Source organism: Dipodomys merriami, unplaced genomic scaffold (assembly GCF_024711535.1).
Source record: "Dipodomys merriami isolate MVZ:Mamm:240054 unplaced genomic scaffold, mDipMer1.0.p SCAF_25, whole genome shotgun sequence".
Lineage (NCBI taxonomy): Eukaryota > Metazoa > Chordata > Mammalia > Rodentia > Heteromyidae > Dipodomys > Dipodomys merriami.
In genome coordinates, this window is record NW_027203937.1 from 13,763,395 (window position 1) to 13,780,818 (window position 17,424).

Genomic DNA, 17,424 nt, shown 5'->3' on the forward strand with positions numbered 1-17,424 from the left:
CATACAGAAGACATGAATGTGTTATCAACAATGAATGACACTTCATTCAAAGTAGAAAATGACTTTCTTTTTTAAGTGACTGACAATACCTTGCCTGGGTGAGGTTGTGAAACAGTAGGAATCCTGACATATTGATGATGAGTGTAAGTGGCTGGAGTAGCTGCTTTGGCAAAATGTTTGGGATTTTAAGTTAATAAAACTACGTCACACAAACTGTCAGTTCCACTACTATGTATCCAAAATTTAAAAAAAAAAAATAAGTGTCTAGCTCCTGCTTTCACAGCCATTGCAACACATTGAACTCCATAGAGCTGATGCCAGGGCAGTTGAGATTCCAGTGCCTTGGTGTCTCAGAAGAAAAACATCTAAACTTGGGCAGAAAAGATCGTAAGAAACCCAGAGGCAAAATGTCATCATGAGCAAATTCACCAGGAGGACAAGTGTCCAGATGCTTAAAGTGGAGAACTGTGTCTGCCACAAAGAAAGGAAAATTTGAAGACATGAAGGTGACCAAGGCCCATTATGAAAGGGAAGAAAACAATCTTAGAAGTCATCTGGTTCTTTGCTGAGCTCTGTAGTACCTGCCTATAATCCTTGCTATTCAAGAAGCTGAGATCTGAGGATTATGGTTCCAAGCCAGCCCTGGTTGGAAATTCTGTAAGACTCTTACCTCCAAGTACCCACCAAAAAACTTGGAAGTAGAGTTGTGGCTCAAGTGGTAGAACATTAGTCTTGAGCAAAAAAAGCTCAGGGCCAGCATCCAGTCTCCATTCTCTGAGTTCAAGCCCCTGGACCAGCACTAAATAAAAGAAAAACTTGTATTATTATTTATTCATTTGCTACTCAATCAGTTTTTTGATTAGGAAAGTTCATGTTTATAAAAATCAGATTATTTTTGTTGTTTTTGTTTTTTGCCAATTCTGGCGCTTGAACTCAGGGACAGGGCGCTTTCCCTGAGCTGTGTTTTGCTCAAGGCTTGCATTCTACCATTTGAGCTAGAACTCCACTTCCAGCTTTTTGAGGAATAGTTAATTGTAGTAATAATCTCATGCACTTTTCCTGCCCAGGCTGGCTTTGCACAATGATCCTCACTCAGATCTCAGCCTCCTGAGTAACTAGGATTACAGGCATGAGCCACTGACACCCGATTTGAGAATTGTTGGTTTTTTTTTTGGGGGGGGGTCCGGTGGTGGGGCCTGAACTCTGGGCCTGGGTGCTATCCCTCAGCTCTTCAGCTCAAGGCTAGTGAGTGCTCTACCACTTGAGCCACAGCACCTCTTCTGGCCTTTTCTTTCTGCTTATGTGGTGCTGAGGAATCGAACCCAGGGCCTCAGGCATGCAAGGCAAGTGCTCTACCACTGAGCCACCTTCCCAGCCCTGTTTTTTTTTTTTTTTAATCTTTTTAAGAGACTAGATTGATGAGCATTCTATGTGCTTGGCACTGTCCTAGGTGCTGAAGACACAGATTTATTTAGTATAGGTTACATGTAATCACAATTTATAATGCATTATGATTTATCATGACAAGTAGCGTTTTTTTTTTTTCGGATAACTCTCAAGAACGGCACTTTATTTTGCCTTGCATGATAAAGTAAAATGATCATTTCCTAATGAAGTAGCAATCAGTCTGAGCAGGAGAAAAGGAGATGAGGGATAGAGAAAACTATACATTTTAAGATTTGGAGGCTAGGAATAGTGTGGTATCTTTAGCAGCTTCAGGATTCAGGAGAGTGAGTATGAAAGAGTTGTTGAGCCATTAAACCAAAACTAGCAACTCATTACTCTGAGCTTCTTATTAACAGCCTTATAAAACCATTCTGTTAAGATGTTCTATTGTTTGAACATATTCTTCAGCCAGCACAGTGACAATAGTATATTCATAATGAAGCAGAGGAATTTAATTTGAGACAAAGGGAATGAAATTCTAGTTCAATGCCATGGCTCATGCCTGGAATCCTAGCTATTTAAGAGGCTGAGATTTGGAAGATCGAGGTTCAACAAAAAGTTCAAAAACTTCCTTTCAATAAGAAAAACCTAAGCACAGTGATGCATGTCTACCATCCCACCTATAGACAGGATTGCTGTTCAGGCTGGCCTGACTAAAAAAAAGTGAGACACTACTCAAAGAATAATGAAGACCAAAAGAGCTGGAGGAATAGCTCAAGTAGTGGAATGCCTGCCTAGCAAGCATGAGTGCCTGAATTTGAACATAGAACACTAGTGCCACCCCCCCCAAAAAAAAATCCAAATAGGACTAGCTTTCGAGGACCATAAGGCTTGCACAGGTATTTAAACGGGTATATAAAGAAGAGAAAATCTGAGAAGTGGTGCCACATAATATAATGTCCAAGTTTTGAGAAAAAAGATTCAGTCAGCAACAGAACATACTGCTGAGTTAAGATGAAAAGTAGAGTTCTTTTAATTAGTGAAGTCAGATTATAGTGGGTGCAGAGAACTCTTTCAGAAAAAGAAGACTTTTTGGGGGGGTCTTGCCTGGCACTAGGGCTTGAACTCAGTGCCACATACTTGCTCTGTTTGCTCATAGCTGGTACTTATCTACTTGCTCAGCATTTTGCTGATTATTTGGAGATGGAGTCTCTTGGACTTTTCTGTCTAGGCCGGCTTCAAGCCATGATCGTCAGATCAACCTCCTGAATAGTTAGGTGTCAGATAATGGCACCCAGCATAACCTTAATTTTGATGGAACACTTTTTTCTTTTTTGTTGGTCATGGGGCTTGAACTCTCAGCCTGGGTGCTGTCCCTGAGCCCAAGGTGAATGCCCTACCACTTGAGCCACAGCATTACTTCTGGTTTTCTGGTGATTAATTGGAGATAAAAGTCTCATGGACTTTGCCTGCCTGGGCTGGCTTTGAACCACAATCCTTAGATCTCAGCTTCCTGAGTAGCTAGGATTACAGGCTGGAGCCACCGACACCCAGCCTGATGGAACACTTAAAAAAACACACACACCATAATCTCAAGAGGATAGCTCTTTAAACTGGTATCTTGGAATGCTTCTGGATATTACATGTGTGTAAAATCTCATGAACACTTTCTTAGATTTTTTTTGTTTACTTTTTTTGTGAGACTCAGAAGTTATACTGTGTTGGGTTTCCCAAGAAACAAACCCTTGAGACAAAATTTTTAGTGCAAGTAGTTTATTTGTGAAGTGATGTTAGGAAACAATGGTGGGGGGAAGTAATGTGAGGGTGAGGAGGGAAAAAAGCCAATACAGCATGTGTATCCTGTAAATCACCTGTTTGGGTAGCTGGAGCTGATAGTGCTCCATTGAGCTCTAGGAGACAGTGTAAATAGAATCTCTGGTGGGTTACTGAGCTGGTCCCAGGAAAGGTTTAACTTCCTTACCGTATGGTCAAAAAAAGTCTTTGTGAAAATTTGGATATGCTGCCTGGAATCCTTGGTACTGAGGGTTAAGTGGGAGGTGCTGGGGGCATCTGCTACACAGACAAATAAAGTACACTTTAATTTCTTGGTTAAAGAAAGGTTTTAAAAATTCTTCAGTTGACTACAGATGGTATGACATTAAAGAGTTAGCCAAATTTTAGATGGAAACAATGGCATTAAGGTTATTTTGAAGTAATTATTTCTAGTTAGTACCATAAGGGTATGGCTATATTTAATGAGATAGTATGGTACTGGGATTATTTCATTGTTTGGAGATATGTCCTGAAGTATTTATGGATAAAATCATGATATCTGGAATTTGCTTAAAATAATACATTGAACTAGGAAAACGTCTTGTGTGATATATATATATATATATATATATATATATACACACTACTATATTATATGTATACATATATATCTGCATATATATATATATATATATATATATATATATATATATATATATATACTATTCTCATTATATTGCTTGTTTTGGCTCTTTATTGTTTATTTGCTTAAGATAGGCTGGCCCTGGACTCCCCTTCTGAGATTTTAGAATTAGAGGCCTGCAAAACTATACCCACCTACTCTGTTTTTTAGTTTATTGCCACATTTTCCTAACTATTTTTTCTAAAATGTTTCACCTCTCAGTTTTGATTCGTTTTTCTGTCTGTAGTTCACATAGTTGAGAGTGTAATAAATGACTTAATGACCTAAGATTGCACGAAAGACATGCATATTTGTGTTTTTCCTTCACTATCAGAATTATCAAGTGTTCATGGCATAAACCTGGTTTTTATTGCTTGTGATTGGCTGATGTTTCATGTACTTGTTTTGTTTTGTTTTTTAACATCAGTATGTTATTTTGACACCCTGATTTACTTAACTGGCTCCTATGTAAGGTGTCAGAATTTTCCTTTAATTAAGACACGATCACCATCTGGTGGTGAATAACAGTAATTGATTTGAATAATTCTTTGTGGCCTATAAAGTGTTTATACACATAATCCTGTTTATTGAAATATCTATAAATTACAAATAGCTCATTTCAGCAAGATCTCAGTTAACAGTGATATAGTAATCAGTTATCAAGCACTTCTTTGTGTTTGAAAGAAAAGTGTTAAGTGATCACTTGTTTGCTTATTTAGTGAGAATTCATAATTCTGTAGAATTTTCTGTAAAAGAAATATTAAACTGACTTCATAATACCTAAAATAATGGCAGTGAATCATAAAGGTATCTTTTAATGTGATGTTCAAGTTTTTAAATATTGTTGAGGATAGAAGCCTGGTACTTCAAAATCAAAAACAAAAACCATACAATTTGATCATGTGGTCATAGATGAATACTTTTCAGCTGCCCTATCCAAAACTATACCCTCTTACTATATCTCTGTATAAATTTTTTTTTTTTTTGGTCGGTCATGGGGCTTGAACTTTGGGCCTGGGCACTATCCCTCATCTCTTCACTCAAGGTTAGTCCTCCACCACTAGAGCCACAGTACCAATTCTGGTGGTTAATTGGAGATCAGAATCTCATGGACCTTCCTGCCCAGACTGGCTTTGAACTGCGATCCTCAGATCTCAGTCTCCTGAGTAGCTAGGATTGCAGACATGAGCCACTAGCACCTGATTGTATTAAATTTTTTAAATTTAAATTAATTCAGAATGAATAAAGTAGAAGCTTAGTTCCTTGATTTTGGGGGGGGGGTGGAGGAGTGGCTGGGGGTCGGGACAGTGGTACTAGGATTGAGTACATGCTGAACCATGTACTCTATCATTGAACTACCCTTCAAACTCTAATTAATTTTTCTAATGAATTTTTTGCCTTTTTTATATCAGTTAATAAATTCTGTGTTACTAGTGCTCCTAAAGGTCATTAACTTTAGCCACATGCTAGTAGTTTATGCCTATAATCTTAGCTACTCAAGAGACTGAGATTTAATTCATTAACTTCTCAGTTCTATTTATAACAAAGAATATAAGTAAATTTAATTAAATTGTGAACCACAATCCTCAATATGTCCTGTATTAGCTTTTTAAGAAGTTCCAAGGGATGGGAATGTGGCTTAGTAGAGTACTTGCCTAGCATGCATGAAGCCCTAGGATTGGCAAAAACAAAAACAACAACAACAAACAACAACCCAAAAACCCCCAGAAGTCCCAAGAATATAAAGGTATTCCATGACTTCTTTGTGATGTAGAGAGCATGTGTGAAAAACTGCTGTCAGAACCACTAGAAAGTGAAAGACATGGGTAATGTGGGTGACAGGCATTCCAAAAACAAAGGTGTCACTGGTGTTGGAAAGCCAGTCCCACAGAGACTTGGGACGTGTACTTCCTAGGCGTTGAAGGATGAATATGATTCACAGTAGAAAAGACAGTATGCTGGAAAGCTTAAATAAAGCTCACAAAGGGCTGATGTAAAATGGACCGACACTGAATAGTCCAAAACAGTTTCTACCAAGGATTTCATTGTAGAAGTGAGAGAACAGGATTGAGAGTTAGAATGACAATATTGGGACTATAAAGCTGGGGTGAGAGGGGCTGGGAAGTTGGCTCAGTGGTAGAGCGCTTGCCTTGCATGCCTGAAGCCCTGGGTTCAATTCCTCAGCACCACATAAGCAAAAAGAAAAAAAAAAAAAGCTGGGGTGAGAAATGGTGGGTTTAAACAGGTATTTAGGAGCTATAAAATATTTATCAGCTGGAAAGTAATAATAGCAACAATATTTTGGAAGATTGATTTGGTTTCAGACTTGCCTTAGCTATTTTTCTAAAGTGAGAAAGAAGTATAGTTATATCCTAGAGAAAGAGGGAGTTTGAGATGTAGGAAGGGAGAACCATGAAGATCACTGCATTCACGGAAAGGAGAAGTTGAAAGTGACCTTAGTTTTTGAAAAATCACAACAGAAATAAAAACCAAGTGCTTTAGCTTTAAATAGTGTTTTTCTGTTAGGAACTTCCTTGAAATAATTGATAGCCAACACTTCCTTTTATTACAGATAGCGAAATTGAACGTTTAAAGGACTTGACTACTTGTATAAGTGATAGAGCTGGAAATTGAGCTCAAAAATTTGTTTTCTTTCTTCTTAACTTGACATCCTAATCAGTTGTCTAACCCAGCACTTCAGTTTTTCATGACTCTCTATCACTACACAATTAGTCACTTGTTTTATTAATTTTATTTCCCAAACATTTCTTAGATCTACCTACTGTTCTCGATAGAACCTCTGCCTTTGTTCAAGGAACTCCTGTCTTTGTGGATTAATGTATTTCTGAATTTATATCTAATCTATACCTTGTACCATACTTTCTAAGTCTGACTTCCAAAGTGGCGTTGTGGCTCAAGTGGTAGAGCCCTCATCTTGAGCAGAAGAGATCAAGGACAGCGCCCAGGCCCAGAGTTCAAGCCCCATAACCGGCCCAAAAAAAAAAAAAAAAGAAAAGAAAAGGTCTGACATCTACTGGGCACCAGTGGCTCATGCCTATAATCCTTGATACTCAGGAGGTTGAGATCTGATGATCGTGATTTGAAGCCAGCCAGGGCAAAAAGGTCCCCAGGAGACTCTTATCCCCAATAAACTACTTAAAAAAGCTGAAAGTGGCACTGTGGCTCAAGTGGTAGAGCACTAGTCTTGAGCACAAAGAGGCTCAGGGCAGTACCCAGTCCCTGAGTTCAAGCCCCAGGACTGGCAAGAAAAAAAGTCTGTTAATGCTGTCATCCCCTGGGTGGTACTTCAGTAGAGATTAATTGTAAACATTCCTTGCTTAAAGGCCTGAGAAGCACTAGCAACATTTGGCTATAATTGTTTGCTAGTCAATAACTTCTAGGTCTAACCCCAGCCAAAGATGACAGCAGAAAAACATAATTTACACTGTGATTTATATTTTTGCTGAGGGGGTGGGGAATGTAAAATGTTTTGAAAATTAACTGCTACCTTTGTGGAAAGTTTCAGCAAAGGTTCTTGTATAGTGGGAATAGGAAATTTCAAAATAAAAAATTAAGTATATTCTGTGTTTTCATTTAAAAAAATTTTTTTTAAAGTCTGACTTCCTCCAATTTAGTCATTGAGGTATTTCTAAATCCAGAATAATGTAGTACTTAAACCTTGAAAAATCAAAACTTCTTAGTCTGGTCTCATGAGCTCTTCTCAATCCTGTTGAGGCCTCTGGTTCCATAATTACTTTTTTTTTTTTTTCCTGTTAATATCTGTTGTTTCTACAAGCAGTGTTCTTGTCACACTTTACTCCACCTTCAACCTCATATTTTTGCTTAGGGTGTCTATTATATTGTCTTTGACCACTCTTCCCTTTCTTCCTTTCCTCCTTTCCCTCCATCCCACCATCCTACCACTCTACCTCTAGAAGACTCAGTTCTCACAGGTTCATTGAGGACAGTAACTATGTTCTACTTGCAAATAGTCCCACAGAAATTGAGCAAGTGAATGTTTTTATTTTTTTATTTTTTTATGTTTGGGTTCAGTCATGGGGCCTGAACTCTGGGCCTGGGCGCTGTCCCTCAGCTCTTCAGCTCAAGGCGAGCGCTCTACCACTTGAGCCACAGAGCCACTTCTGGCTTTTTTTCTTTTGGCTTATGTGGGGCTGAGGAATCGAACCCAGGTCCTCAAGGCAAGCACTCTACCACTGAGCCACCTTCCCAGCACCCTGAATGTTTTTATACTGTAGAATTTTGAGGTAGATATGGCTTCAGTGGAGAATGAAGAGTGAAAGGGTAATTGAAAAACAATTAGGTCATCCATCCCAATGTCTGAGTGTTGCTCAGAGCATTTGTATCCACCTGGATATTGGATGAAATGTACTAGTGAGTGCTACAGACAAAATTTTAGTTTTGGAAAGTCACAGTATAACATAAGGGCTATCAATACGTATACTTGCAGAAGGCTATTGTAGAAAACTTTGTTTTTAACCTATCATTTTTCTAATATATTTAGTTATGGAAACTTTTTAGATAGGGTACCTTTCTTTTGGGATTTGAGGGATGTAGAATTTGGTGGTCATTTTTGTTCTTTATTTCCCTCCAATCTAGTTAATATAATTGAAAAAAATCAGATCTTCCCTAATGGATATTTGGAGGAACTCTGGTAGTTTGCAGTCACAGTAGAGAATCTGGGGGGAAGATAAAGCAATCGTCAAATATTTAAAGCGTCCAATAGAAAAGAAATTGAAGTCTTTTAAACAAGAAAATTGGAAAATAAACAAGTGCGTGTACGTGCTCGTGCACATGCATGCGCACATTCCCTGAGCTGCTTTGCTCAGGGCCAGTAGCCCTCTGCCATTTGAACCACGATTCTACTTTGAACATTTTGGTGGCTAATTGGAGATGAGAGTCTTTACAGACTTTCCTGCCTGGACTGGATTTGAACCATGATCTTCAAATCTTAACCTGAATAGCTAGGATTACAGGCATGAGCCACCAGCACCCAGCCCCAGGAGAGGTTTATAAAGGTGGATTTTTAGATAGAGTAAGGGTAACTCCCCAGAAAATGAAACTTGTGCTTTAGAAGAAAAGTAAGTTTTGGCTGGGAATGTGGCTTAGAGGTAGAGTACTTGCCTAACATGCATGAAGCCCTGGGTTTGATTCCTCAGTACCACATAAACAGAAAAAGCAGGAAGTGGCACTAAGGCTCAAGTGATAGAGTCCTAGCCTTGAGCAAAAGAAGCTTAGGGGCTGTGCCCCGGCCCGAATTCAAGCTCCAGACTGGCCAAAAAGTGAAGAAAAGTAAAGTAAGTTTTGTCTATGAAGGTTGTCAGGCAATGATCTATAGAGATGCTTTAGAGAAGTTTTGCATATCAAATAAAGAATAGTGAGCAGTGGCTCACACCTATAATCCTAGCTGTTCTGGAGGCGGATAGCTGAGGATTGCAGTTTGAAGATATCCTGTCTAAGAAAGTCTATGTGCCTCATCCCAGTTAACTAGCAAAAAGCTGAAAGTAAAGCTGTGTCTCAAATGGTAGAATGCCAGCCTTGAGCCAGAAAAGCTAAGGCCCTGAGTTCAAGCCTCAGTACTAGCACCAAAAGAACAAAAACAAAAGAAAGCAAATTAGAAGAGTAGTTTTCTGAAACAGTTTTGAAAAACATTAAAATCAAGTTGTCAGGTACATACTAACTTTAGAAATTTATATTTCTTGATTCCTTTTAAATTATATGAATCTATATATTTTCTGAAATACCAGTGTTGAAACCAATATGAGGTATCAAAAACAAGCAGATTAAAAGTTTTGGATGTACAGTGTTATTTACTGTTTAAATGATTGATTGTGTTACTAGGGAATGAATTAGACTTTGTATATGCTAGACAAGTAAGTACTCTAGTGCTGAGCTCATCTCCAACCTGATGTTTTATTGTTTTAAAATAGATTTAATTTTTGGAGGGGGAGCAGTTTTCTGTTCACAGAAAAATTAGGCAGAAAATTCTTAGTATTCACATATACCTGCTGTTCTCATAAATGCACAACTTCCCCTACCTATACTATGGTGGTACATTTGTGAAAACTAATGAACCTACAATGACTGTGGTTGACACCGTAGTCTGTAGTTTACATTAGAGGTCATTACTTATGGTAGTTGAAAGAAAATATGAATATTCCTTCTTACCTTAAAGAATATGTTTTCAGTCATTTATTGCTCTAATTCATGTTGTTGTTGTTTTTTGATTCAGAGGTCTAAAAATTAGAATTAATGTCATCTATTTTGAGAAAGGATTAGGGAAAAGTTCTCTGTTTTTTTGTTTTGTTTTGTTTTGTTTTGTTTTGGTCAGTTGTTGGGCTTGAACTCTGGGCCTGGGGGCTAACCCTGTGCTCTTCAGTTCAAAGCAAGTGCTTTACCACTTGAGCCACAATGCCACTTCTGGTTTTCTGGTGGTTAATTGCGAGATAAGAGTCTCATGGACTTTACTGTCTGGGCTGGCTTTGAACCATGATCCTCGGATTTCAGCCTTCTGAGTAGCTAGGATTTACATGTGTGAGCCACTGGTGACCGGCAAAAGTTCTCTTTTATTATAATCTTAAATGTTTATAAATAATACTTGTATTATGCTGACTAATTTTTCTTCTTCCCTTTAAGTACCAAAAGAATTGGTGGAGCTGCATTTGAAGTTGATGAGAAAGATTGGCAAATCTGTTACAGCAGACAGATGGGAAAAATACTTAATTAAGGTAACCCTTTATAAACTACTTTATCAGTGAAATAATATTACTCCTAGTATAAATAGACATTTACATCTCATAATATCTTTTGAAATAGTTTTCTTGAATTAACAAAATATGACTCCTTCATATTACTACTGTAATTTAAGTGTGTGATTCTTTTTCTTTTCCTTGTTACTAAGCAGTAGTCTTGAGTCCTACTGTTAGGTTTTATTGTTATATCTCTCTTGTGTGCAGGCTGTGTTTTGTGATAGGATTTCACTATGTAGCTTACTTGAACTTGTAATCCTCCTGCCTCAGTATTCTGAGTTCTGGGATTACAATTGTACACCACCACAGTTGGCTCTGCCTAAAATGTTGCTCAGGATTTTTTATATCTTCTCCCATTTAATCTTTAGGATTATCTTTATCAATCGAATAAAATACAGATACACAGGAATGTTATCATTTTTGTTTGTGATCACCCAATGTAGTAGGCAGTGGTAGAAAAAGATAAAACATTCAAAATCCATTAGGTCAATTTAAAACTCTTCTAAGTTATCCATAACACCAAACTTGTTAATGAGGATAACCTGAGTAATCATCTTTAGTTTAGGCTCTATTACCAGACAGCATTTGGAGTTGTATCCAAATGCTAAAACTCACATAACTGATTGAAATATAATTTTCTTGTTTACTTTAAAATATGTTTATGTATACTTAATATTTCATTTCTGTTCTTTTTGGGAAGGTTCTGAATATAGTATGGTATGAAAAGAGAAACCATCAGGGACAAAAATAGTTTTTATTATAAATAGTCTAAGTGCTCACCCAGTTATCTCTTTTGTATTGTACACCCCTACAAATGAAATAACATTAAACAGCAATCATTTTTCAGCTGGTTGATTGTGGCTCAGGACAATAATTCTAGCTACTATGGAGGCTCAGATTTGAAGATTCAAATTCAAAGCCAGCCTGGGAAGCCACTTACCTTAAATTAACCAGCAAAAAGCTAGAAGTAGAAGCATGTCTCATGAAGTACAGGGCCAGCTGTGAATGAACAAGCTAAGCCAAAGGTAGAAGCCCTGAGTTTAAGCACCAGTACACACACACACATACTCTCTCTCTCTCTGTCACACACACACACACACACACACACACACACACACACACACACACACACACACACACACACACACACACACACACACACACACACACACACAAACACACTATCATTTAAATCAGTTCAGTGGCTCTCTAGGTCAGGAACTTAGGTCAGTTCCATCATAATATGTTGACCTACCAGTGTCAAGGGAAAGTAGCTTCTAATATTAATATTATTGTCTAACTTTAAAAAATGTATTTTGCACAAATTTAAAGCACTGCAAAGTTGGCTTAGCATTTAAAATATTTGATACGAGATTCTCTGAAAGAAGTAATAATTGAATCTTTGAAATATATTAAACTGTGAATGACTGTTAGACATAGCTCTGGATGTTGGGTTGTCAAATAGGAATAGGGACACCAACTGGAAAGGAACTGGGCAAGGCAACTTTTACTTCAGCAGAAGGGTACGACATCTGCCAGGAATCTGGTAAGCAAGCACACAGAGCAAGCAGGCTGCTCCTTTTTTAATCGCTCTCCTAATAGGTTAGGCCCATTTGGGCCTCAGTTCTTTTGTAAGGTAGAATTGAGATGACAAGCCCAGATACCACAAAGATATCTGTGTTCATTGCTGCATTATATGGTACCTATACACAATAATTTTATATAGCCATTAGAAAGAATATTATGTCACTTGCAGGGAAATGGATGGACCTAGAACAAATCATGTTAAGTGAGGTAAGTCAAGCTCAGAGAGAGAAACAGCATGTTTTCTCTTATGTGAGCATAGATCTAAAAATACAGTGGGATAAGATAAATTATATAGAACTCTAGGCATTCATCCACAGTGAGACCAAAGGAGGATAGTCAAGAAAAAAACATAAAGGCACGCAATCTTTATGTACATCTGATCATATAAAATAACATCAAAATGAATTCTAGGAAATGGAAACAAGTTTTTTTTTTCCTTTGTTGTTTTTGTATCTTTTCTTTTTGTCCTGTTGGTTTGTTATCTGTCTTTGGGAGAGCACAGAGGGGCACAGAATGGAGGGACAAAGGGAGAACAAATGCATCAGTGATACTCACTAGATTATGTTGAAAATGAACATATAGCTTGTGGGTGAGGATGGGAGGAGTCAAGTGGTAGAGAGCAAGGGAAACGGTGACATTGTCCAAAAAGAAATATATTCATTACCTGACATAAGTAACTGTAACCTCTCTGTATTTCACTTTTATAATAACAGTACTTTTTTTTTTTTTTTTTTTAAGAATTGTGAGGAGTTAGGCACCGGTGGCTCACACCTATAATCCTAGCTACTCAGGAGGCTGAGATCTAAGCTGAGATCTGCAGTTCAAAGCCAGCCAAGGCAGGACAGACCTTGAGACTCTTATCTCCAATTAACCACCAGAAAACTGAAAGTAGAGGTGTGGCTCAAGTGGTAGAGTGCTAGCCTTGAGCAGAAGAGCTCAGAGACAGCGCCCAGGCCCAGAGTTCAAGCCCCATGACTAACCAAAAAAGAAAATTGAGATGACATGATTTTTATAAGACAGACTCTCCACTTCTGTGGTTGTGCTTCTAGTTCCAATTTTTTGAATTGAGACATAATCACATACCACAAATTTGCTCTTTTCAAGTTATAATACTCTAGTTTTTATTATGTTCACAAAGTTATGTTGCCATCACTTCATGTCTAAGGCCTTGCCTAGCCTTAAGTGAAAGTTTTGTTTTAGTTTATTTATTATTTATTTATTTTAGTAGTGCTAAGTATTGAATCCAGGTCTTCGTTGCCACTGGGCTATTCCCTGGCCCCTACAGTGAGATTAACTTCTCTATTTTGTTGAGTTTTCTAGTTCAGGCTCCTAAATTTAGAATTATGATTGTTTTTATGTATTCTGTGAGATAGGAGTCAAATTATATTCTTTTTTTGTGTGGAGGGGTGGTCCTGTCATGGGGCTAGCGCTCTACCACTTGAGCCACAGAGCCACTTCCGGCTTTTTTCTTTTTGCTTATGTGGTGCTGAGGAATCAAACCCAGAGCCTCAAGCATGCAAGGCAAGTGCTCTACCACTGAGCCACCTTCCCAGCCTCTCAAATTATATTCTTGACATAGGGATATCCAGTTGTTCTAGTACCATTTGTTGACGAGACAATTCTTTACCCTTATTGAATTACTTTGACATCTTCATAAAATTTTAAAAATATTTGATGGTGTGTTTCTGAAGTCATCCTCATCAGTGTGTACCATATTCTACCATACCAAATTACTGTCGCTGGTTCCTTGGTTCTTTGTACAAGAATAAAGTTAAAGTAGTTCTTTTCCTATAGTTTTTCCTCACTTTTATTTCCTCCCTAGTATTATTTTATTCTCTAAAATTGTGTTTACTTTGTGTGTGTGTATGTATGTGTGTGTATGTGCACATACATGTCGTCATCCTGGGTCTTCAATGCGGGTGCTGAGTGCTGTTCCTGAGCTTCTTTTTGCTCACAGCTAGCACTCTACTACTTGAGCCACAGCACCTCTTCTGGTTTTTTCTGTTTATGTGGTACCAAGGAATCGAACCTAGGGCTTCATGCATGCTAGGCAAGCACTCTACCACTAAGCCACATTACCAGTCCTCCCTGAGCATTTCTGCTCACCACTAGAGCTCTGCCTCTTGAGGTCTAACTCCATTCCCAGCTTTTTGGTGGTTAGAGAGGAGAGTCTTACGGACTTTTCTGCCTAGGCTGGCTTTGAACTATGATGCTCAGAACTCAGTCTCCTGAGTAGCTAAGATTACAAGTGTGAACCACTGAGTCTAGGCTGAAATTGTGTTTACTTTTAAAATGAAGGTCCTGGCCTTGAACTCAGGGCCTGGGTGCTGTCCTTAAGCTTTTCTGGTCAAAGCTAGCAGCTTCCCACTTGAGCCACAGCTCCACTTGCAGCTTTTCCTGATTAACTGGCAGTAAAGAGTCTCATAGACTTTCCTGTCTGGGTTGGCTTTAAACCACAATCCTCAGATCCCAGCCTCCTGGGTAGCTAGGGTTATAGGTGCCAGCCACTAGTGCATAGTTTGTGTTTCCTTTTTAAGAATCAAAGCTCTGTGATGGGATTTTTGTCAGTCTCCATAACATTTTTAGGACCTAAGCCAAGGGCCTCATACATAGCTGTCATTCAATAAATCTTTGCTAATTCTGTTACTAGATGAATATATACAATGCGTTTCCTGGAAGTGCCTTTAGTAACAGCAGCAATATCAGATAATATACATTGTTTTATAATTTTTCTTTTATTTTTCTATATCTTCCCCTTACCTTACACACTCCTGTATACAAAAATTGCAAATTCTATGAGATTAGGAAGGAATATAGTTTTCAATATTTTGCCATCAAAGGCTATACCTTAAAAAATGACATACAAAAATAAATGTTATATACTCATTGTAAATGTTGAAAAAGATTAAGTTCATATTTTTATCAGATGACAATTTTTGGTATTCAGTATTTTGAGTTTTTTTGTTTTGTTTTGTTTTGTTTTTGGTGCAGTTCTTGGGGTTGAACTTGTCCTAAGTGCTGTCCCTAAGCATTTTTGCTCAAGGTTAGTGATCCAGATCTCCACTTGAGCCAGATCTCCACTTCTGGCTTTTGGTACTAAATTGGAGATAAGAATGTTAAAGACTTTCCTGAGGTTGCTTCAAACCTGATTCTCAGATCTCAGCCTCCTGAGTAGCTAGGATTATAGGTGTGAGCTACCTGTGCCTAGCTACTCAGGGTTTTCTACTAGTAAGTTCTTAGATATTTTAGCTTTTATTACTAACCTATAACATTTTAAATAATGTCTGAGTGTCTGTCTGTCTATATCTAATGAACTACTAGCTGTCTGTTGTGTGTGTTCTGGGGCTTGAAATCATAGCTGTGCTCCATTGGTTTTGTTCTGCTCGTGGCTGATATTCTACTATTGGAGCCACAATTCCATTTCCTGCTTTTTTTGCTGGTTAATTGGAGATAAGTTCATGATTTGTCTGTGAGGGCTATAAGATAGTTTATAGAGGCTACAATGATTATATCTCAGTACTAAGGGAATGAAGTTGAGAAATGTTTCCTTCAGCCTCTTTTTTTTAAATTAAAAAATATATAAATTTTTTCCCTTAATTCTGAAACAGTTTATTTATTTAGTTATTTTTATTATTGTGAAAATGCCATACAGAGGCGTTACAATTACATGGACAAGGTAATAAGTACATTTCTTATCAAGCATTGTTGCCTCCTCCTTTGTTTCCCCTTCCCATCCCTTCCTATTTCCCCCTGGAAATGGCCCGTAATGACCTGGTTATGGCCTGTAATCCAAACACTTGGAGGACAATGAAAGGAAGGCCATGAGTTCAAAGTCAGTCAGTGATGGGAATCAGAATGCCAACAGCCCATGCTACTAGTGAATTTCAGGCCAGCCTGGGCTACATATTAAGAACTTGCATCAAAAATAAAGAAAAGGAATAATGTCTATATTTCTATCTCACCTAATTAAATGTTTTTCTGTTTCATTAGTCTTTTTCAGTTTTGCATGGAGGGCAGTACTGGGTTTGAGCTGAAGGCCTCATGCTTCAGGTAGCATCTAGCCTTTGTTTTGTTTTGTTCTGTTCTGCCAGGGCAGGCCTGAACTAAGGGCCTCAGTTACACCTCCCATCCATTTGCAGGCCACCACACTAAGATTGCAGAGATCAGATTATATTAAATTCTTGCCCATGCCGTTCTCACACTTGAGTCTTTCCGATCTCTTATCTCTTAAGTAGCGGGGATTACAGAAATGAACCACTGTGCTGGCTTTTTTATTTTTTTGGCATATACTTGAGATTTTAGTCATGCTAGTGAACATAGTACACTTTTTTCTTTCTTTCGGTTCTAGTAGTAGATCTTTTCTTTTCTTTTCTTTCTTTCTTTCTTTCTTTCTTTCTTTCTTTCTTTCTTTCTTTTTCTTTTTTAATTGGTTATGGGGCTTGAACTCTGTGCCTAGGTGATGTTCCTGAGCTCTTCAGGTCAAGGTGAGTACTCTACCTCTTGAGCCACAGTACCACTTCCAGTTTTCTGGTGGTTAAATGGAAATAAGAATCTCCTGGACTTTCCTCCTGGGCTGTCTTTGAACTGCCATCCTAAGATCTCAGCCTCTTGAGTAGCTAGGATGACAGGCATGAGCCATCGGCTCCCTGATGGTATGGGATCTTACACTTAGAGCTTCTTGCTTTTGTTTAGATTTTTTTTTGAACTAAGGGTGTCTTGCCCTCTTGCTTAGCTTTTTTGTCTCTAGGCTGGCACTTTGCTACTTGAGCCATATCTCCCATTTCCAGCTTTTTGTTAGTTAATTGGAGATTTTATTTAAAACCTCTCCAATTTGTAAACCTGGACTGGCTTTGAAACCTAATCCTCACATCAGAGCTCAGCCTCAAATAGCTAGGATTACACCTGTGAGCCTGTATATTCTCTGTTCTCCTTGTCCTTTTCCTTCTTCTTCTGCCTGAGCACTGTCCCTGAGCTTCTGTGCTCAAGGCTAGTGCTGTACCAGCTTCACTTCCAGCTTTTTAGTAATTAATTGGAGATAAGAGTCTCAGGGACTTTCCTGCCTGAGCTGACTTTGATCCAGGATCCTCAGATCTAAGCCTCCTAAGTAGCTAGGATTATGAGTGTGAGCCCCCAGTGCCCAGCTTTTCACTTGTTTTTAGGCAAAATTTTTTCAGTGCTGAGGATCAGCATTCAGAAAGCACATACTCTATTAATGTGTTATCTTTTCAT

At 38.2% G+C, this 17,424-nt stretch overlaps 1 protein-coding gene across 2 annotated transcripts in view; it reads left to right on the forward strand.

The window, feature by feature from the left end:
- Positions 1-17,424, forward strand: part of Rsf1 (remodeling and spacing factor 1) — a 128,035-nt gene that overhangs the window by 26,749 nt on the left and 83,862 nt on the right. For both annotated transcript variants that reach the window (XM_070034934.1, XM_070034932.1), the window contains exon 2: positions 10,496-10,587. In XM_070034934.1, coding sequence (XP_069891035.1) covers positions 10,496-10,587 — 92 coding nt within the window. The remainder of the gene's footprint in view (positions 1-10,495; positions 10,588-17,424) is intronic.